At 38.0% G+C, this 23,233-nt stretch overlaps 2 protein-coding genes across 8 annotated transcripts in view; one reads left to right on the forward strand and one right to left on the reverse strand.

Annotated features, from left to right (window-relative positions):
* Nucleotides 1-5,320: 5,320 nt before the first annotated feature.
* pgr (progesterone receptor) lies at nucleotides 5,321-14,314 on the forward strand. Of its 2 annotated transcripts, none has more exons than XM_043264377.1 (9): nucleotides 5,321-6,170; nucleotides 6,961-7,070; nucleotides 7,961-8,077; nucleotides 8,721-9,026; nucleotides 9,321-9,465; nucleotides 10,132-10,262; nucleotides 10,743-10,900; nucleotides 11,775-11,973; nucleotides 12,290-14,314. In XM_043264377.1, exons 1-8 carry the CDS (start codon nucleotides 5,419-5,421, stop codon nucleotides 11,928-11,930), a joined length of 1,875 nt encoding a protein of 624 aa, XP_043120312.1. In that variant the 5' UTR covers nucleotides 5,321-5,418; the 3' UTR covers nucleotides 11,931-11,973; nucleotides 12,290-14,314. The 2 variants fall into 2 exon arrangements, with proteins under 2 accessions (XP_043120312.1, XP_043120313.1); XM_043264378.1 differs by having other exon boundaries at nucleotides 12,298-14,314.
* LOC122362800 (rho GTPase-activating protein 42) overlaps nucleotides 12,881-23,233 on the reverse strand; it is an 81,133-nt gene continuing 70,780 nt past the window's right edge. For 4 of the 6 annotated variants that reach the window (XM_043264376.1, XM_043264373.1, XM_043264374.1 and 1 more), the window contains 13 exons: nucleotides 23,062-23,101; nucleotides 22,661-22,723; nucleotides 22,232-22,309; nucleotides 21,436-21,520; nucleotides 21,174-21,232; nucleotides 20,977-21,082; nucleotides 20,744-20,903; nucleotides 18,955-19,105; nucleotides 18,106-18,495; nucleotides 17,802-17,961; nucleotides 16,885-16,947; nucleotides 16,704-16,783; nucleotides 12,881-14,320 (listed from right to left, as the gene is read on the reverse strand). In XM_043264376.1, coding sequence (XP_043120311.1) covers nucleotides 14,232-14,320; nucleotides 16,704-16,783; nucleotides 16,885-16,947; nucleotides 17,802-17,961; nucleotides 18,106-18,495; nucleotides 18,955-19,105; nucleotides 20,744-20,903; nucleotides 20,977-21,082; nucleotides 21,174-21,232; nucleotides 21,436-21,520; nucleotides 22,232-22,309; nucleotides 22,661-22,723; nucleotides 23,062-23,101 — 1,524 coding nt within the window. In that variant the 3' untranslated portion in view covers nucleotides 12,881-14,231. The remainder of the gene's footprint in view (nucleotides 14,321-16,703; nucleotides 16,784-16,884; nucleotides 16,948-17,801; nucleotides 17,962-18,105; nucleotides 18,496-18,954; nucleotides 19,106-20,743; nucleotides 20,904-20,976; nucleotides 21,083-21,173; nucleotides 21,233-21,435; nucleotides 21,521-22,231; nucleotides 22,310-22,660; nucleotides 22,724-23,061; nucleotides 23,102-23,233) is intronic. The other 2 variants (XM_043264375.1, XM_043264372.1) reach the window with 1 other exon arrangement.

The raw sequence follows: 23,233 nt of genomic DNA on the forward strand, positions 1-23,233 counted from the left end.
GTTTTCAAAAGTTTGGTCCCCATTTTGGTCAGTTTATTCTGAAATGCTTTGTATTAAAGCAGGGGTGTCAAACTCAATTTCAAATTTTGCTTCAACCCTAATTAAACACACCTGATCCAACTAATCAGGTCATTCAGACTATTTGAAACCTACATGGTTTGTGTGTTGGAGCAAGGTTGGAAATAAACTCTGCAGGACTGTGGCCCTCCAGGAACTGAGTTTGACACCCTTGGATTAAAGTAAACATGGATGATGAATACGCCTTTCGTATGGAGTTAAAGCAAGCACTTTGAGTGTACTGTTTATCACATTAATTTTCATATAAAGCAACACCTCACAATTGTTTGTCTGCAGATCTTGAGTGCACTTATTTCATTCCTCCCCTCCTCTGCAGCTGCCTACTCTCGTTTACATTTCAGGCAAAGTGAGGCACATCTCAAACCAGTCTATTAAGTCATGAAGCGTTGTGTCTTAGTCTTCCCTGTATTACCTAGTGTCGTCAACTTTTTATTTGTACACTCATTATATAACTCCTCTCGCTCATCTTGCATCACCTCCTTTTGATGATGAGACCCTGAAATCCCTTTTCCGGATCGAAGCAAATTGCTGTCGCCCCTTGGACACCACAGGACTGAACTGGAGAAAGGCCAAGTTCCTGTGTGTGAAGAGCACCCTACCCCTATTCCTACCCCATATACAGGACCCAGAGCGCAGAGCAAGAGCCTGAGCCTACTGCTGATGCAAAGCATGACTCCACTGCGACACATCCATCACCTATAGGACAGACAGAGTTGAGGATTGCCTCAGAACCAGAGGCGACATCAGATCAGGTTTGAGATTTGGCTACAGAACTCGCCATGGGGAAGAGCGCTAACGACAGCACGGAGGTGAGCTCTGCCCACTGCACCATAGCTGAGGATGGGATTAACACAAGTCTCCATCGGCATCAAGGCTGGAGGATCCTTTGTCTCCATCCTCGAGCCTCTGTTTCCACATTTGCCTGTTGACCTAGTAGCTCCACTGTGGCTCCTAGCTCCTAGCTCCCTCCTCTCCTCCGTGGCCCATCAGTCCACCACCAGCTCCACAGGGATCCCTTTTCCCTCTGGCTCCAACTTGTCTTCTCCCTCCATATCCCTCATCCTTCCATTAGGGTTACCAGCTTTTCGTAGAACAAAACCCACCCAACTGCTACACAAAACTAGCCCAAAAATAGCTGAATCATGTTTCAAAGGTGATCCCTTGGTAAAAAATTGCGTAGAGGATAGAATATACAAATACAATAAGTTATAGTGACTATTGCACCTCTGATCGTTTAGGATACAGCTTACTCCCCAACATTAACACAAGCAAGAACTAAGCAAGGGCTGTAATATAGTACCCTAATTTCCAGATATCTAATAATTCTTTGTTGAAAAATTAGTAAGCAATATATAAAATCATAAACTTATTTAAAACACTTAGAATGCACCCCTAATCTTGACCCCTTTGCTAGTAAGAAATTATATCTCAAAATGTCATATTCTTGAAAATATGTCTATCTGATATCTTACATCTCAACTCTTCTAGGAGTAACACATAGCTGATGTCTCTCAGATAAACTTTGATTATAGGCACATAAGACTTCCATTTCTTTAAAATAGTCTTTTTTGCTAAGATCGTGCATAAAGAAACAGCTTTACTTCCTATATCTAATATATCTCCAGGAATACCCAATTTCGGCTCAGGTGGCAAATCAATTTTATATGCCTCTGAAATAAATCTGAATATACTTTTTTTCAGTGTAAAAGTATAACATATAACATGCCAAAAATGAATGAGACAAAATGCCTTATGAGCTTTCATTAAAACACTTTCTACCAAGTTCTGCAAAGCTCCTTTTCCAATTCTTGCTTTATGTGGTCAGTTTACATTTACCTTATCCAGTATAAAGCAATTACGTATAATTTTGAGGTATGGTTTCAAAACCAGTGAAATGTTTCCTAGTAAAATCTCTAATTTGTAAATACCAGAAAAAAAGCTGTAGATAAAAGGTCATATTTCAATGTAAGTATAGCAGCATTTTTGCAAATAACAATGGATTCTATTTACAGTGTAAATGGCAGCATTCTTTTAGTGATGTGCTATTTCTAGATTCTATGCTATTTCTAGAAGTTCTCATTTTAATTCAAATGATTTAATGGATGCCACCTTATTGGGACAATAAAGCCCTCCCTATGCCTACCCTAACCCTATAATACTTTTAAAACTTTTTTTGTTTGCCAAAATGCAGATTCTACTCTACATCGATTCCATCAAAAAGAGTATGACGCATGTTTTTCCACCTGTGGCACTGGAGCTGAAGAAAGTCACAGTCTTTTGTAATGTTGTCTTATCTATCTCAATCGCACATTAGCGTAGATAGCCTCTAGGCAAGGTAGCGCAAGACCACTTTTTGTGTGGTTTTAAGGACTAGTTTGCCATCACACCATTGTCACAGCTCACTGAAGCTTGGTTGCCAAGGTGATTGGAAATAATGCCTCGAAGATGCAGGAAAGGAAAGAAAAGAACTGGTTTGGTCACTTTGACCCTCTCAGCTGAGCACTCTGATGTGAGAAGTGTAAAAGAAAGACTTTGCATTAAATTTGGAGAAAGGGACATTTTTTGTCACCATTGGGCTATTACTATTAGCACTATTAAAAGATTTAATTATTGGGTCTGTCACACTTGTGGCGTGGATGATAATCATGCAGCCAGACCAGGCACCAGGACACACTCTGGAGTTGGGGGGTTCGATTAGTTAGTTAGTTTCATCATATAGGTGAGACTTTACAATAATTAACTAACACTTGAATATACTGTGATACGTTAACTAATGGAATCTTATAATAAAGTTACTAATGCATATACTTTCAAAAATTTTTTTCCTTTTTGTTTCCTTAGCATCGAACCAAAAAGCTGTGTTCAGACACACCGCACAGACTATGGTAAACTAACGTGCATTCAGCGCATGCATGAGAGGAATTAATTGTCTATATTAGCATCTATCAGTATATACAATGTCCCTTTAAGGCAAGTCATGTCAACTGCCAAAACTGTTCATTGGTGATTTCAAAAATCGTAAGCCTAATGAAATCTGTTGACAACTGTACCATAAATGTTGTTTATTTTGCTTTAGCTTATTTTGACTGACATGCCAAACAACAAATCACAGTTCATTTCATTTAGCATGTTTCGGGGCGTGGACATAAAGAGACTTTGTTGTGACCACACGTCTCAGAATGCTGACTGTTTCTATAGCAACCAGAACTTCTACCAGCAGATGCAGTGATGCGCCGACTTCACAGATCAGTGATTGGCTATTTTATTTAGAAGGCGGGGCTTCTTATGATTGATCAGCCATTTTTAGCGTTGTATTTTTCCCCATTCAAAACTATACGAGTGACATGTCTTGGGTATTCTATAGACTTTCGTGTAAACAAAGCAGCATTTTGAATATCGACAGGAAGTAGGACTGTTCCAGGTCTTAAAATACCAAAGCGCAGTGCCCTTAACTCACACTAAATCCACAATATCTCAAATGCTGCTCCGGAGTGTATTTGAGGCTTAGTGTATCGGTGTATGACATCAATACTTTTATGTAAATGTACTTTTATGTAATACACCAATCGGTTGCTGTAGTGCCGCTTCAAGGTGAACACACCTAAAAACACACGAGTCACAGAAGTCACAGAAGCCTTTCCAATGTAAGTAGCCTACGTAATAATTATCCGTATTATGAATAATTTGGTACAAAAACACTTTTAAATTTTATTGGTGCAAAGATGCGTAATGCACTACGAGCGATTCTTGTTTACCAGAACTTTCTGGGAATGTCAATTTTTGGTTAGCCAGGAAAATTTTCTTTATGGAAATAAAATATTAGTTTCTGGTTTGTAGAACGTTATTCTAACAGTAGAACAACATCTGGGGAACGTTATTCTAATGTTGAAATAATGTTATTCCAATGTTCTCTTAACGTATTCTACTATCTTTATTCCAATATGATCATCCGCTGTACGTCAGTTGACCCAGAACACCTTGGGTGAGCCTGTTTGTAAACGTGGCATGCAGTAAATAAAGATGAAACAAACCCACAAAATTAGTGTTTTTATTTATGTAATTTCTGCATTGTAATAAATTCTGCATTTATCACATTTCAAGGATCCGTGTCAATCTCAGTGTCAAATGAGATAGTTTAACAGCATTATAAATATATAATACTTATATAATGGTATATATAAATGCTAAATGAAAAGTTTGGCACACACTTGTGGTGTTCCATAAGGATGATTTAAAATTAAAACTCAAGTTGTGATTTGGTCATGTGTTTGGCACTTGTTAATAGTTTACTCAATGAAGTACACTCATTCAAAAATCTGCATTTCGTAGAACATTTTTTTTATTACTCAAGCATTAAAAAATATGAATGTTGCAGAAATGACACTTCGAAAAGAGAATTAAACCTTATTCCTCATAGCATTCGGCACCTGGACTAAACGATACGTTTCGGTGGAAAATGATTTGGTGTGAAATGAGCAAATGATGCTTTGCTGCAAGGAAACGAGCTTCGAGAGAGCTTTTAACCGGCCTTCTGGAACCGAGCACACAAGTACAGGATGTTCACGTATAATTAATAAATGACCTCAAACAAAGATCATTCACAATCTAAAACCAGTGTATATTCTTAGTAAGTTTTTCTGCGCATAAACAGTTTCGGTTCAGATTTATGACACAGACATACAGTTCAGGCTACATAACCTAATTTTCTCATTCAGTCTGGAAACAAATGCCTTCTCTAAATGTCACAACGTCTGCGTAGATAAATAAATTAGTCTTTTGTCTCTTCAGACTCACATTATGTGGTGCATGTAGGCTATGTTGGATATTATTTTAATGAATATTATTTCATTCATCACATTCTTACATGAGACTCTATTTGATTCTATGTCACTGGCATATAGCCAAAAGGTGATAAATTTAAAATTGTTTGCATTCAATATATTTTTGTCCTGAATTCTAATCTTTTCTTAATATTTTTAAGCGCTGTAATAAGTAGATACATAACAGGCAGCAAGCTTCAGTGGCACGTTGTGAAGATGTTAAATACAGTCAAATTTCTAAAACAAAGTTGTGAAATATCACGTTAAAATATGCATACGGTTAAAAAATGTTGTACATAAAGATTCCAAATAATACAGCAGCTTATCGTTGTTTTAGATTTAGGAATAAATCGCAGGGACGCTTCTTTTTTTTTTTTTTTTTTTACAGCCTCTCGCCACAAGGAGGAATACATAGAGAAGGTTATACGCTACAGTTCACAACATCCAACCAAACCCCAAACAGTGAGGACGCATCTTGCCCTCCGGATTTGCGATTATTGAAACCAGAACTAACAGCAGAATGGACACTGTGAACACTTCTCTCGCTGATTCCACGGAGATGAGGACTGGAATAAGCGGTTTAATGGAAAAATTTACAGACGAGAGTTCAGGGCACGGCAGGGTCTCCGCGCGTAACTTTGGAGACGCGGGGTCTTTGCGCAGCGGCGCGCCTGGATCAAGCAACGACGGCCTGGAAGGGCTCTCTTTTCTTGACTTGCCTCTCGGCACCAAAACATATACTGATCAAATGGACGATTTCCTGAAAGTAGAAAGCGGACGGTGGAGCGCAAAAACGCTTCAAACGGACGTCTCGGAGAGTGCGTTTATCAAAGATGAGAACGAGCAGTCTCTCATTATGGAGCCGCCGAACAGCGATTTCGACCTCGGCTTAAACATCAGCGCTTTGGGAAGCTGCTACGACCCAGCCCTAAAGAAACGGCAGTGCGAGTTTATCGAGGACTCTTCGGCTTTGCTCTCGACTCAACCCGCCCAACAGGTGGTCGTGGACAGTTCCTCCAACTTTCAGTTGAACGCGAATCAACCTGCGTTGGTTTTGCCACCTCAGAGAAGAGTGTCGCCTTCTCTCGGAGGTATGGTGAATTTCGACGGAACGAGCGCAGGTGCCGTCCTGTCCAAAACGGACATTTCCAAATGGGTTTCACCTGCGGACTCTCCGTTCTGGTTTCCCGCCACAAACGAAGAGCACGCTGGATACCCTTCACCTGAAGCGTTCATCTCGCGCTCACAGACCGTTTACACGGCGTTCCCGGGGTAAGAACAAGTCAAAAATCACATTTAAGTGAAATAAAGCCGAATTGTAGGAATAATGTCTGTATTTTTAATTTAATTATTAATTATTATTTCACCTTCACAAATTTGTATTTGCATGTCACTGTATTTCAATATAACTTTTTACATTTTCCCCATTGTAACCCAGTGTCTTCAAAATGGGGCCCAATGGAAATTCTACACAAAAGATTTAGCAAAGTCGTCTGTTCTTTTGCCTATTTTGTGTTTGTTCGCCGCACCAAATTTGACACCGCGGTGGTGGCCTGTTCATGAACTTAATGGTAACGGATTAAAAATAAGGATTTAGCTATCCACATTTCGTAAATAAGAACTACTAGAATAATACTTTTGGGTTTGCATATTACATTGGTGTGAGCCAGAACCAAATTCTTTCCAGGAGCACTTTTAGTTTAGCACTGAATGAGCTAACCATTAAAAATCACTTGATCAAAAAGTCAGAGGTCAGAACATATTGTACAGTGACCTTATTTGAACCCTTTTGGAACACGTAGAGATGTGCGCTTGTTAGTGCAAACGGGCCACGCTGCTAGCAATGCCACGGTCATGGGTTCAATTCCTAGGAACAGCAAGAACCGATAAAAATGTGTACTTTGAATGCAATGTAATACGCTTTGGATAAACGCGTAAAGTGCTAAATGCTATCAAACAAACATCTGCAGGTTTAAAACCATTGGGCCAAATACACCATTGCTGTTCAGCGTGTGTTTTTGGTTATGCCCTCCACAGAATATTGTGTCTTGCTTACATTTAGAGTCCCATCTCAAAGACAGTGTGTTATATGCGGAGACGAGGCTTCCGGCTGCCACTATGGAGTTCTTACCTGCGGAAGCTGCAAGGTGTTTTTCAAGAGAGCTGTCGAGGGTGAGCAACAGTGTGCTAAGATTATTGTCACAACCCCGCAAACTTTGCAGATTGCAGTTTTTCTGTCATGCAATGATGTATTTTGTAAACAGGAAACCTCACAAACAGGAAGTTTGAGTTGGACATTGGCTAGCCAATGGGCTTAAAGTTACCTCACCGTCGTGAGCGTGATTTGCTGCTGCCTTGAAGATGATTTTGGGGCGGGGGATCTCATTTTAGATATATGATAATTTTGACAAAAAAACTAAAACATTTTCCTAGAAAAAAAAAATATAATTTTGTTTTTTGTTTAAATGTGCTCACATGCTAAATGCTAGTGTTCCCGGGTTTATGGTATACACAAGCAACACTTTTATTTCTAGTTTAAATGTATGTGAGTCCTGGAAGACTGTTATTATTATTTGGACCAGTGTTCACTGTGTTCTTTCTCTGCCTTGTTATTCTTCTTATCTTTGAGGACAGATATGTAAGAGCCACTATGTCTGACCATGGCCATGTCAGTATGCCCTGTCAGCCTTGCTTCAAACCAATATTCATCTTTTTTTTGTCGTACTCTCCAAATCGTCCTCCTTTAAAATTCAGAAACATGTTTCTGAATGGAGAATGATTTATCTGCATTTGTGTTGATATATTTTTCTCGCGTAAGTGTAGTATTTTTTTCTTAAAGTGAAGAGTTAATTTGCAAAATCAGATTACTCCATATGTAAAAATGTAAAAAAAAACCATCCTGCATTTTTAAATCATGCATTCTAATTAATATCAAACACAATAAAAGACCAACACACACACACACACACACAAACATAAAAAAGAAAGACAAAACATGATTTCTCAAAATGAATAATTTTTGCAAATAAGCTTTTGAAGTGTTGACATTTTCTCTTGTCTAGGTCACCATAACTACCTGTGTGCGGGACGGAATGACTGTATTGTTGATAAAATCAGGAGGAAAAACTGCCCTGCATGTCGTCTTAGAAAGTGCTGCCAAGCAGGGATGATGCTTGGAGGTATCTTTTATGTGACACATTTTTGTGTTTATATATTAATGTCATTTTACAATATTTTGAAACGTAATGAACAGTCATATAATATTTTTCAAAGGCCAAGTCATACCAAGGTTAACCATAGCGGTTTGTATAAACTAACAATAAAAATACTTGCAAAGCATGCATTAATCTTGGTTAATGTTATAGTTTTAACATTTACTGATGTATTATTAAAACACGAAGCCTGTCTGATCATTATTATTATTAAGTGAGAAGTGTGTCAAAAATTATTTAAGATGACTTTAAAGAAGACTTTCTCCAGTGTAACACAAAAGAAGATGTTTAGTACAATGTCCTCTCAAATATCTTTAATGCTTTTTGAGCACCAGTTCCCAGTTGCTTTAATTGTGTGAACACAGCAGCTTGGGCATTCTGCTAAAGTTCTCCTTTTGTGTTCCGCAATGCTTTGTCTAACACTAGGAAGTGTGAATGATATCTCTGGATAAGGTATTTCTTGATCTGAAAAGAAATATGTTTATAACCCCTAAGCCTCTCACGCTTTTGATTAAATAACATTGAAGTGCAGTAGTATTGTACAGTAGAAAATAAATATTAAATAAAAGTGACAAGATGATCAAGATGTCCCCTCATTTGTGTGTTTCAGGCCGCAAGATGAAGCGGTTTGCGGGTTTGAAGGTCATGGGGTTGAATCCATCACTGATGTTCCAGGGTCCGTTGTCCCTGTTGTCTGATGGTCAAACTGTGTCCTCCCTGCCCTGTATGCCAGCAATTCGTGAGCTGCAGCTGTCCCCGCAGATGATTAGCATTCTGGAGAGCATTGAGCCACAGGTGGTTTACTCTGGCTACGACAACTCTCAACCAGAGCTTCCCCACCTTCTCCTAAACAGTCTCAACAGACTCTGCGAGAGGCAGCTGCTCTGGATTGTCAGATGGTCCAAGTCTCTTCCAGGTAACACCTTTACAATCGGTCTAATAAACATCTCAGTTTATAGTTTTAAAGATAAAAGCTCTTTAATAGAATCTAGAGTTCCGGAGTAGTGAAGAAACTTTAACCGTGGAAACTTTCCATTGCATAGAAGGTCATTTATAACAGAAAAAATTAATGAAATCAATCAGATTAATAAAATGTTCTTGATGCAAAGAAGACATTGTTATTTTGAGAACTGTTCACAAAATGGTTCTATTGTATTGCTACTTCAGTTTAAAGATTGAGTTCAAAGACTTGTATTTCTGTGTTTTACAGGTTTTCGCAATTTGCACATCAATGACCAGATGACGTTAATCCAGTATTCTTGGATGGGTTTAATGTTGTTCTCCCTGGGTTGGAGGACCTTTCAGAATGTCACTACCGATTACTTGTACTTTGCGCCCGATCTCATCTTGAACCAGTAAGTAACAGACAACTGTATTCAAATCTGTTAAAGAGTGGAGGCACCTAGTATACTTCAAATGGGTAAACAAATTGGTGTAATGTCTTTTCGAAACAAAAGCAGGCAAAAACAGTGTTTATTTAGGATTTAGGATTGGTTTAGCCTTGCCAAAACAAAATGTATGGAAAAGTTTGCTCTGATTGCAATTACATAATTGTCATTTCAACTGAAAGTTACACAGACACCTTTTTATTATTTTATGGTAAATTGGCTCAAACAATTGTATGCAATATGTAAGTTATATAAATAAATGTGACCTGACTTGTGATTTTTGATACCGTAAGATGCAAACATATCCAAGCGATCAGATGCTTTCTTATATGCAGATTTCTCAACATTTTAGTTGTGTTTATTGTGCTCTTAAGAGAATAGTTCACAGCACATATTTGCTCGCTTACAGTATACCGCCGCCGAGATATTTTAAACCTCCAAGCAAAAAATGAAATCATACTTAGGGGTAAATCATGTGTCTTTACCTATTCTGTACTCTGTTTCTAAAAAATTGTCTGGCATTTAGAATCCTAATAGCTACATTCAATTAAAAGTTGTATAGATTGTGCAGCAAACAACAGATATTTAGATATGCATATACTCGGTATTCTCATAGAGCTCTTTAAATTTTAGGGATCAGATGAGGAGGTCTCCGATCTACGACTTGTGCTTGGCTATGCAGTTTGTTCCACAAGAATTTGCCAACTTGCAAGTGACCAAAGAAGAGTTTCTGTGCATGAAGGCCTTGATGCTCCTAAACACTGGTAATAAATCCTCTTTGACCCGTAAAACACATACCAGTCTGGCCCTCTAAAGCTCAGACCAGTGTTCCAGAATAGGAAATTAACAATCTGGACAATTTTATGGATCTACAGCGATAGGTATTTGGCAGACTGTGAGGCCTTGAAAAGTCCAACTAAGTTTAAGAACAACTGTAATGCCAAAGCATTTTTCCAATTGAGCTGAATGCAACATTATTTTACTGATGAATGTTTCGGTCGACTGTATATGTAACTGTGTAACTAAGTTAAAAAGTAATTTCAAAGCTTTTGAGAGCTGATGGTAAACCTCATTCTGGCAATGTAGGACACTGTCAGTGAAGGCATTTTTTTTTACTGTTTGCAGAGCTATCTCTTCAGCGATTTATAGAAGGAACATTTAATTTATCTGTAACACCAATGCTGTGGTAAACTCTAACCAGAACTTTGGCAGTTGTTTGATTTAATATGACTTATTTGCGACAGTTCCTCTGGAAGGCTTGAAGAGTCAAACACAGTTTGATGAAATGAGACAGAACTACATCTGTGAGCTGACGAAAGCCATCCAGCTGAAGGAGAAAGGAGTGGTGGCCAGCTCTCAGAGGTTCTACCACCTGACCAAACTCATGGATGCCATGCATGAGGTACAGCAAAAAAAAAAAGCTCGAAAACTATAAAAGACATGGTCAAAATAGAACATCTGCCATCAGTGGTTCAACCACAATGTTATGAAGTGACAAAAATACTTTTTGTACAGTAATAAAAGAAAAATAACGTATTCAATAAATGTCACGTAGTGCCATTTTGGAGAGTATCACTGCATGCAAATAGCTCCTGCTCGCCTGTATCAGATGCAACACAAGGATACATGTATTTACGCTTTGATTTTAATGAAAAAGCTAGAATTTGTTGAATAAAGTCATTATTTTTGTTGGACCTTGACAGTATAATTTACTTGGCAGTCAATGGGACAGTCAAAAGCCTCCCAATTTTCATCCAAAATATCTTAAATTCTTTTACAGGTTTGGAACGACGAACGATTAATGGCAACATTTTTGTGATGAAAGAACCCTTTAATGTAGTTTGTTGCTTGAATACAATTAAAAAAACAAACACAACTGTAAACTGTAATATATTGTTTAGTTCTAGAGCATTATAACAGCAATAACAAATAGCAACCACACCAACACAGGACAGTAATCTGTTTATTAGTGCTTGATGCATTGTAGTCTTGGTGTGGACTTTCATATTCTCTTAGAACGATTAATGAACCTTTATAGTTGCAGCTATGTTCATTGGCGTGAACAACCCTTTAATCTAGTTTTAGAACACATTGTACTACTAAACTGTGATGTCAATGTGAAAAAGACATCAAATGAATGATTTCATGTATCAAATCTTCCATATGAAATAGGTCACATCACTAACGGCTTTATGTCATCACTTGTTAGATATCAGAATGCTCAAGGCATGATTGGAGGGAGCCTGATGTGTGACGTTGGCTTTATCTTTGTGTAGATTGCAAAGAAGGTCAATCTCTACTGTCTGAGCACCTACATCCAGGCGGAGGCCATGAAGGTGGAGTTTCCCGAGATGATGTCAGAGGTCATTGCGTCACAGCTGCCAAAAGTGCTGGCGGGAATGGTCAGACCCCTCATGTTTCACAAGAAATGATCCAGACAGGACGCCTCTGTCTGTGCTGATTTACATCTCTGATGTATGTGTACCACATCTTTCTATAAACAATCATCCCCTTACACTAGTCTCAAGTTCTGATTTAATGTGGTAGTTTAAAATCCACAACGTATCAACGTGGAGAGAGAACTAGAATCTGAAGATGACATGTAATCATGCTGTATTATTAAACCAGCTATTGCCTTCTAAAAAAACATTGCACAGAATATTACATAAGCAGTCTGTGCCAAAATGCAATGTGTGGATTTTTCAAAGCCTTTCTATTTTTCAAATTAATCCTTAAAATTTTAACGTATTTGACTAATTTAACTTAATTTATGAACTTTTTTTTTTTTTAGATTTCCAGGAAATGTGTCTGAGTGTGATGAAAAGGAAACGCTTATATGAAAGGGCAAGGTCAAATGGTCAAATTTTTGATTGTACATTAACACAGTATCTGCTCACGCCGCGTCAAACGGAAAAGTACACCATTACGTATCTAATAAAAACGCACCGATTGCATTCAGCAACAATGTTTAGAAGACAAAGAGCTCAATTGTACATCGGCTCAGCGTACACTGTATAAATAATGGATCACTGTATGATTTGATCCAGTCTGATGCTTGTTTTTAAATTAGAATATTAAATGTTTTATCAAGTCAAGAGCCTACATTTTGAAAGGTTTTTTTTTTTTGATCATCTGTCATTTCCGTCCTGTGGCCTTGATGGTTTAGCACGCTGAAGGGAGTATCAGACCAACATCAGCAGTCAAGGGCACGGAGCGTTCTCATGTATTTAATTGGGAAAGAACACTGGGATCTTGGCAATTGCCTCCTTTCCAAATACTTCTGACGCCGTTTCTCCTCAGATCTCTGCCGGAACAAAGTGATTGATGTCTCATATTTAAGCAAAGCTAAATCGCCAGAAATAAATCTAAGACAAGAAGTGGATCTCGTTTTCTAAACAAATTTATTGTCAGAACAAACACGAATAAAGAAGAAAGATAACAAAATAATTATCCGTATATAAACTTCTGTTCTCATATTCGTAATACAAGTTTGGGATAATTCATTATGGAGACAATAAGTAGTACCATACTGGTGTTGCAGACACTGAAATTTGGTGTCATCTTAAACTCCAGAAGGAATGATGAAACCCGAACTTCATGTACAACGAAGCTGCTACAGCTAGACCTGATTCATTAAGATTTGTAAAGGCTGAATTTTACTTGACATTCTGCAGTGACCTCGATGCAAAACACGACATCATTCATTGCCATCTCTTTAAATCAGGGATTTCCAAATTTTCCAAATAGGATAAGGACTAAATGCGTATCAGAAAATAGCAGACATTTTAATTATAAATAACCGGAACACAGTTGCATTCCATTGATGCACACAAAACTGTTTCGGTGTCCACCAAACATTTATGCCTACATGACTAATTTCAGTTCTGCATGTAGAATTCTATTTGTCAACAACATACATAGAAAAACCATTTTAATAACAGCATAATATGAATATTATAACTGAAAATGTGGAAATATGTATTTAGTTGCGCGACTAAACCTGATGATCATGTTCTCCAGCATGATTTAAAGATGCTCCAAAGAGCTTCAGTGTTAAGCTGGAAATCGGACCACGTGGTAAATGTCGCAATTTACTTGAAAACCTGAACTTAGCTGATTAGTCGAAATCAGAATTTTTTTTTTCTGTACAAAAATATGGTTACAGAATTTTGAGCATTAATGACAGTAAATAAGTACATTCATAATGAAATAAACCACACACACACACACACAGCAGAGTTTGAGTACTGCTGGACTGAGTTAAACGTGACAGTGATTCACTGCTCAAATAGTTACCGCTGAAGTTTAACGTTATTCTTCTTCGTTTCGAGGCAGTAAGCACTGCGCTAGCCTGTCGTAGCTGATTTTTCTCAACAGAATTACAGTATTCCACCACATAGTAGACCTAAAAGGAGCGCTTAGTGCAGTACATCACACCTCTTGATCTCAGTGTAGGTGAATTTGGTGTATATAGACTCAAGCAGCAAATAAAATCAATTTCAGCATTTCTTTGGAACCCACTGATCTAGAATTACAGCTGAATTCCGATATTTTTCACCCTTGTGCTGCATCACTGGTTTGTGTACCGTCCATGATCTCTTTCATATTGGCATATTAATGGCACAGTCCATTTGCAGAGTCGCCAAGATTGATATATATTTAAAGCCCTCGGTCTAAAGTTGATGTTGACACGGATACCGCGAGATGCTTGGCCCCTCCTGGTTGAACGGTTGTCAGAGGAACTCCACGTAATTTTCAGGAACGAGGCCTGTTCTGCCCTCAAATGTTGCCTGGAGCCAGCCCGGTTCCACTGAAGGATACACTGCACAGAGGAAATGGAGAAAGTTTAGCGGGGAGGACGTGATAGGAAAAATCTATAGTATTATTACTCGTGCTTAGAGGCACCACGATGTGGCTTAAAACCATTTTTTGAAATTGTTTAAACAGCGTATGTTTGTTGGTCTTGAACATGCCTTGCAGATTTAGCAATATTAAATTAAATGTTTGCTGATTTGATGTTACCAATAATGTGTTAATTTTTAGAAGCATTAATACAACTGTTGGAAATGACAAATAAATCAGTAATGTTACAGTAAATTCCAGTTTCTAAATAATTTCTGTCTATTAATGACTATATATGAGCAATATGACGCGGGTATCAGAGTGATATGGCTATATATCAGCATGGCTGTGATTTAGTTGTTTGCACAAGGCCACAGGATGTCGTGGGTGTTTGGGATGATTATTTTAATTATATTATTCAGTACCAAGAGTGAGTCAGCAGTAAAGACTTTTATTTTGAAAGAGACTATTAGTCGCTTAATAACACTTTATTATAAAGGGTCATACAACATACTGAATTTAATAAACTTTGCAAATACATGTTAACTTATAACCCTAAACCTACCCTAACAGTCTACTTAGTAGACATATAGTTGCAAATTAATGAAGATTAGTTGACATGTAGTTACAGAGTTGGTTATAATTAGTGTAACTGCTACTAATACTAGTAGAAATTGGATTATCGAAATAAAGTATAACCATTTAAATGAAATTAATGTCACACTGAATGTTGTTTTTTGATTTTGCTAGTGTAATGTTATGCCATACACTATCTTAAATGGCAAAAATGTCTTAATCCTGGAAGCATTAATAAAACTTAATTGAACTTTATTTAAAAGTCTTTTTCATAACACAAAAAATAGTCAAAAATGACACCATTTGATGGGGTCGGTAAAGCTGTAGGCCAGGCAAGCAAAAATACTTAATTTTTGAGCCCACAAACATTAAAATTGGCATTTACCTGTTAGTCGTTCCACCTTTTAGGAAGAGACTTGAATCTTACCGCAAATCATCTGGTTTATTGAGGTGTGCTATTATTTTTCCGTGTGATCTGATGTTGGTAAGTTGACCATTTAACCTCCTCACAGACAAACACAGCATGCGTAGAAGTCCTAAATAAACTCGAAACACCGGAGCCAGTGTGTTTAAAGTGATTCATTTGAGCATTGTCTTCACAAAACAATAGTGACCTCATAAAAGGTGGGCATCAGTGACCCGCATATGAAGCGTTTTAATTAATGACGGATTAAGTCGGGTCAGTTCGCTCTGATAAATGACCCCCATAAAGCTTTCAAAGGATCTCACAAATGACTCACCCCGTGATGACGCATTTCAACATACTCTGAACTATCAAAGCATCTGTTTGGTCCGTGAAGCATTAGGCAGACGAGATTGGAAAATAAAAGGGGTTTTTGTAAGCAGCGCTCTCAAAAGTCAACACGGTGAGAAGGTTGATGGGAAAAAGGAGGTTTATGTTGTGCTAAGTGTTTGCTGAGCTTTAGAGAGGAGAAGATGCTGCCTTCACCAGGTTACTGTGACCTGTTTCAATGCCCTGGTGTCCTGCCAAGTTTATTTCTTGAGGAAAATACATCCAGATATAAAATCCCAGGCCTGACATGAACGAAGAACAACAGCAGATGGTCGTTCCACAGAGAAGACACAGGAATGCATTATTTTCTATCAATATTAATGCTCTGGCATGCAGCAATGTGCATCAGTCAGTCATAGTTCAGTCTCTTTTTGAGATTTGTAGCTTTCAATGCAAGTCACAAAAGAAGCACATTTTCCAGCCAGAATTGCTCCATGTTTCTTAGCAGGCAGCCACAGTTCATTCAAAGGTCATAAAGGTATATAGATAGATAGTAGGGGTGGATATCTTTAGGCACTTCACAGTTTGATCCAAGTGTACTTTAGAAACTGAATTTAACCAATCACTTACAGCAGGGGATTCTCGCCATCTCCAAAACTGCGTTATTGCTTTAATTCTCAGTATTCTAAATAAGTATAACTCATCGCTATTAAGTCGCATAGGTCCTGTACCCAAAACCATATGTTGCATCTTTATTTTATTTGACTTCTTTAAAATTTCTTCTATTACATGCATTACTTCTGTCCATATTTTCTGGTTTAATTAATTTACAAGTATAAACAATTTTTGATTACATTTTTCCGAATGAATTCTTTAATACATCTTTACAAGCTGCCACAATCTCGCCCACACGCAGGGAAAAAAACAAGCTCGGAATGAGCTGATTCAGAATCGTTGAAGAGAGAAATCAGTTCCCCCCCCACCCCTAATAGATAGATAGCTAGACAGCTAGATAGTAAGATCGATAAATAGACAGCTAGATAGATAAACTCACCGTTGGAGAGGTGGGCACCCTGTGGGAAGCTCAGCTCATTGCTGTGTTCTGCTTTACACGAATATATGGCTTTCGCATCTCTGTGAATTCAAATTCAAATGTTTTAAAAGGGATACTTTTTGCTTTTATTTTTTATCATGCTGTGAAACAGTGATGTCCTTAAGGGACGTGTCCATTGTACCTTCCCAAGGGAGGAGGTTTTGCAGCTGATGGGTTCTCAAAAAGCAGCGCCCTGGCAGCCACCCTGGAACACACAGCCATGCCAAATGTTAACTTCAAGAGCTGACGTCACAGGAATTAGGCTGAATAAACAAATCATTTTCAGCTAAATCAGATAACAACAAATTATAGTAATACCATCGGTGTGAAGAGGTAAATTACTGAGAAAATTTGCAGTATGTATATGCATAATACAAGATGTTTTCATCACCTCTGTAGCAGTGAATAATGCTCACTTTATAACTATTAAAGTAGCATAATTCACAAACATTTTTCGAATCAACATGTTGCTATCACTTGTGGCTTTAGAGCTTATATAAGCAAATAAGTGTTTCTGAATTGAGTCCTCTCAAGCGAGTTGTGATGTTTCTTTTCTTCTCTGTTATGACAAGTAAAATTATATATCCTTCCCTGAAGAGTGCGTTTAAAAACCAGCGCTAGGTCACAGCAACCCTTTCAGCGGCATAATTAAAAGTCCTGCCAACCATGAACAACTGCCATCAATCTCTATTCAGCAGCTTCCTCTCCAAGCCACTAGAAAATACTGCACTATAAACGAGTGCTCAATGCTTCTTCACTACGCACAATGAATAATGTATTTATATTTCTCATGATGTAATGTTTTACAATAACTGGATTTTACATCTTACATGATCGGTTTTATTATTTATTTTAGATTTTTGAAGATTTTCGACTGGGATCTGTCACTGAATCGTAAACTTTTGATTGATTCACAGGGTAGACATGTTCCCCCAACACACCAAGTTTTCTTTATAACTTCTAATAAAACTTCTTATCTGGGAACAAGCGCTTAAGGTTATCATCAAATGTCAGTTTCAGCATCGGTGGGTTGGTTACTGATTAGAGAGTTTCGCTTACACAGATCCTGGTCTCTGATAGCCGTTGGTAGAGCTGTTGTTGTCCTGCTTTCGACGCAGGACCGTTTTAGGTGGCAGATCGTGGTAGGCTGTGGATCTGATGCCGTCTTTATGCACCGCATACGGTAAATTCTGTACAGACCCCACACAGCTCTTACGACCTCCAGAGAGCCCAAAACACAATAGAACAAGTAAATTGGCTTCTTTAGTGTAGAACGGGGGCGTTTGAAGCATCATTGAACAAAATTAAATAAATACAGTTGCGTAATGAAGCAAATTTAGTAATGCATGTTATTGGCCCCTACCTTCTGTGACTTGTAAGGATCTTAAAGACGGGGCACTCGAGCGGTTAAGCTGTGCCGATCTGATTCCTGCTTCAGAGTGAGGAGCCTTTGTGGGTGCTGGTGAAGATCTGGCAGCTGCTGAGCCTGAGTTCATCTTACAGGAGTCGTCCCAGTCCACACGGGCCGTGTCCTCTCTGGAGCTGGAGTCTGGACTGCTGGTGCAGGTGGGGCCCTGGGGCTCGCCGGAGGACAGGGAGAAAGGGGTCTTCCGCAGGCCGGGGAAGGGGGGCTTGTCTTTGGACTTTGGAGAGGAGCAGGTTTTGGAGGAGCTGTTCTGCTCCGAGGAGTGGGAGGAGAGGGAGTCCATGCTGCCGATTGGAGTGCTGCCTGAGCTGCTGCTGAAAGTGTCGCCTGCAGAGGCAGAACGGACACGCGAAGGCATATAACAGCTGAAAACTATCTTCAATTCATTCATTATAGACACATTTTGTGAAAAATGTCACAATGTCCTGGTCACACTGCACCTTAAAAATGAAAATGAAAAAGGAAGCCTATTATTTTGTATTGTGAGTTTGTGGCAATAAAGTGCATTTTCCCAAAAACGTATCATTACCGTATATATTTCGGTGTTTTACTTTTTATTGATTACTATTATTATTAAAAATGATTATATTATCACAATAACATATTGTAAATAATACGACAAATTGTCAAGCAGTACAGTAAGTGTAGCTCGGAACTGAGGTACTTCTTTTAATGTGAGCCTAGGGGTATTTTCGCCTGTTTTATTAAGCCTTAGCAAGCGCCACTAAAGTAAATAAATGTGTTAATTATGTTAAATTTGAGGACGACTGGTCTTGTGAGACTCACTGTCCGCGTCTGCCAGGCACATCGAGGGTGTGTAGAGGCTCTTGGGTTTACGTGGCCCAGATGAGAGGCAGATGGCTCTGCTCCTGCGAGACCCGGGGCGAGACTGAGGCTGTGGCAGGGGAACATTAGGGTCTGGTGCCTGATGAAATATCTGCAAAATCAAAAATAAAAGTACACTAATAATACATTTATACAGCATGGATGCATTCAATGGATTAAAAGTGACGATACAGACTTTTACATAGTCACAAATGATTTCTATTTGAAATAAATGCTGCTCTTTTTAACATTACACACACCACAGATTCCTAGAAGAAGGCAAAAATAACCATTTTTAACTATTTTTGACATTTTTGACATTTAAATAACTTTTTAACTACATATCAATTACATGTCAACTAATTCTTCTTAATTTGCAACTACATTTCTACAAACTCTCAAAGGGTTGGGTAGGTTTAGGGTTAGTAGAATAAGACGACATATTCTAGTTGTAATATTCTGATGTAATTACGTAGAAAATAATTATTTTAAAATGATATGATGCTTTTGCAATAGATTCATTTTGAAAACATTAAAACTGTATGCAGCATTGAAAGGGCCTTTGCATCTAGGCTTACCACCACCCAGAGGCTTTAGGAAAACAGAAAAAAGTCAGCAATTTGCATTTAAACTGGTAAATATATGTTATTAATATGTGCCAAATGTCCTGCTGCCAGCTGCTGGCGCTATGGCTATAACTAAATATTGGCATGTATTCAAGCCAGTTGGGGTACTCTTACCAAATATGTGAAATTTAGGGCAGATTGGACATTGCATGTTTAAGTTAGTGCAGAACAAGTTTTCCTGATGCCAGTAGGTGGCGCTATGATTACAACAGATATTAGCCATTTAGATCTGTTCAGGACAGGACTCCTTTAAACATCTGAATTATAACAACTTCCTATTTCAAGTTTGCCAGGCATCCACGGACACGCTTTTTACATTCTTCTGTTTAAAAAAAAATCTCTATCCACACGAAAATGCAAAATCATGCTATGAAGCAGTGTCAAGAGCACGCCAAATCAACAACTGGCGATATATAAACTCAACTGTAAAGCCATGTTGGCCAATAAGAAGCCTGAAAAAGTTTCCAGTGGGCGGAGATAACAGCACATGCCGACAAGCCAAAATCTCTAGTTCCGCTGTCTACATAACACTTTTTGAAAATCTTCACCCCGGCAGTTTTCAAAAATGTTTCATTTCGGTGACCCGGTGCTGCATTTGCACGTGGAACAAATTGCCAAACCGCACTGAAAAAGCTGCGTTTTAAAAATACCCACATTTTTGTGGACAGGGCTTAAATCTCTAGGAGTTTGTTTGAATACGGTGCTTGAAAATAGCACAAAACTTGCTGAGAAAATACGAAATAACAGACTTCCTGTTGGGTTTCGGACTTTATACCAGGTAGGTATTGATGTTTTACATGTATCTACGGAATTTCACACATGGCTTGTGGCGCAAATGTTGAAATATTACAGGTGCTGCAATTGCAATTTTGCCACGTTCTCTTCTGAAACCCATATGAGATGTACATTTTTGCCACTTCTGGCGGTGTGTAAAGTGTGTGTGTATACTCCCTAAAACGGCTACTCATTTTGGAGCAGAATAAGAATCTGAGCAATTTCAAAAAGATATCCCTAAATATTACAACCCCCACAAACTCTGAACAGTAGACATACAGATAAAGATACAGTAAGAATGTATCATTTCATACAGGAGTTTGTTGTGTATTATCTTTGATTTGACTTGCCTTCTCAAAATTTTCAATGAGAATTTCAACCACTACATTTTGGAACTTGATGTTCATCATGGCGGCAACGGTTTCCTCCTGTGAGCGCATGAGCGTCGGGCCAAAGATCACTCCCAGATTGGACACCGTCATCATGTTACTCTCACTGTGAGTGGACACACTGCAGGGACACATGTCGGTCAAATCCAGGAAACCAGTATCAATACAACGTAGATCTACATGTTCAGTCATACTTGAGTAGATGTTTGATTAATATCTCCAGCATCTCTTTGTTTTTGTCAGGTAGTCTATGCACCAGCGCGTGAACTGCACACACTCTGTAGTTCTGATCATCAGATTCTAAGAAGAAAAGCACGCCATTAAAACCAACTCAACACAAATATATACATTTTTGCTGTTAATGTTGCAACTCAAAAGCTGTAGAACTTACTGACAGCCAAGAGGAAGTCTGAGTGGAGCTTGTAAGTCATGAGAGGCTCAAAAAGACACCTGGTGGATGGAGACGAGGATTACTTCTTGTTAGCTGTTCGGCTGTGAAATGCTTTTGGTCATTTTCAATTCTCTCAAACAGAGAAAGGTGGACCCTATTTCGGTGCAATCTTCTAAATGTACAGATCCCACTAGCTGCTTGAATCTCTTTTAGGAGTAATATCAGCCTGTAACATGTAGGAAAAGCTGAGGGACACGCTAACCTGAGGTAATTCTTGAGGCCGCTGGTGATTGTCTTGTTGTCCCAGGTATCTGGGTCCAAATCCATATCTGACGCTGCTTTGGCTGCTGTAAGAGAAAACCAGGAACATGTTCAACTTTATTTGTGGAAAACTCATGGAAAACTGCTAAACCAAATTAAAAATAATTTAGAATGTGATAAGGTAATTTTTAAGATTTTGCACAGCAAAATCTATTTCTTGACAGTTAAAATACGCTATAAATCATTCAACCTTTAAAAAAATTATTTAATTGAATTTAATATATTTATTGTTTTTACAGGTTTCTGCATTACGGTAATGACAACTGGAGGTCAAAATGTAGACAACTGTCAAAAAGTGTCATATTACACGGTACATTACACGGTACATTCTCTTATATGAATATATCTATGTTTTGAGAATCTATCGATATCTATCTATCCAAGGAAGATATGTCCTTGAGACGGGGGAATATATAATGTTTTTGATGAAAAAGATTCTGAATATATTATATTATATTAAAGTATGAAGAGTTGATCTTCATGGTGTTAATATTTGAAGTTGGTCTGTGAAGTTTGTCAACTTGATTTAGGGTTTGCAGACTAATTCCAGACTCCAAACATTTGTTGAGATATTTCATAACAACATTATTAACCACCAGATGCGATGTTAAGCTTGAGCTCCAAAATAAATAAAATCGATGATGTTTTTGTGACTCTTGAAATTGCTTCAGATATATTTTTTTCACCCTGGCCTGAATAACTCATTTGTTTGTCTGGTCCTCGAGGCTGTAACTTACAGAAGACTGTGGTCATGAGCTTCTGCACTTTTGAGTTTATTCCACCGACTCTGTACAAACCCATAGTGTTGAGCCCTGCTGACAGAAGAATATATACAGTACATACAGAAAATACATAAATAAAGAAATGCATATTTTAAAGTTTAAAAGAGAGAAACCAAACAGCATATGAACGATTATACCGCATAAAAAGCTCAGCTTTTTTATTCCAATTTTTAAATTTGATTACATAAATCAATAATACAGCTATATTATAATTAAGTAATATATTTTAGAATTATTATAAAATACTACAAACGCAGGCCTATTATTATTATTACAACAAGGATGCTAAATAAATAACTAAATAAAGCACCAAAAAAAAACATATGGAACGCTTTATTCACAATAAATATCCTATAAATAAGAAGAGGCAAACACACAACTCACCTCTCACCTCCACCAGCTGTATACACTTCCTCACAAAATTAAAGCCAGCTTCATTTAAATACGCTACAAAAGAAACAACATGTTCAATAGATGGATTTAGCTTGTGTCACACTCTGGGGGATACGGCTTACTCCAGTTGTGCTAAATGTAATGTGATCGACCTTGTAAAAGGAAATGAGAGCGCAGAGACACACAAAGAGTGTAGCGAAGGGAAACAGAACGCATTATCTGAACGAGGGTTTGTTAAACACACTTAATCTGATGAGAGCAGGTGAGGTCAGACACCAACATTAAGATCACTCTGACTGGAAAAAAAGAACAACTGGGCAAGACGTATTATGAAATAAAAGTAATAATTAGGCAGTACCACTGTGGATATGCTTAAAGACTTGAATACGTACTCTCTTCTTTCTTGCTCAAAATAGCAGGGAGGTTGTAGATCTAAAAAGAAACGAAATATATTAAGTGAATCAAGAATTACTACTAAATTTCAGACAAAAGGCATATCGGTTTTTGCACGTTCTTACAAAAGTACCTGAGCTCGAGGATCTTCTGAAGCTTGAATCGATACAG

Source organism: Puntigrus tetrazona, chromosome 18 (genome assembly GCF_018831695.1).
Source record: "Puntigrus tetrazona isolate hp1 chromosome 18, ASM1883169v1, whole genome shotgun sequence".
NCBI classification, from domain to species: domain Eukaryota; kingdom Metazoa; phylum Chordata; class Actinopteri; order Cypriniformes; family Cyprinidae; genus Puntigrus; species Puntigrus tetrazona.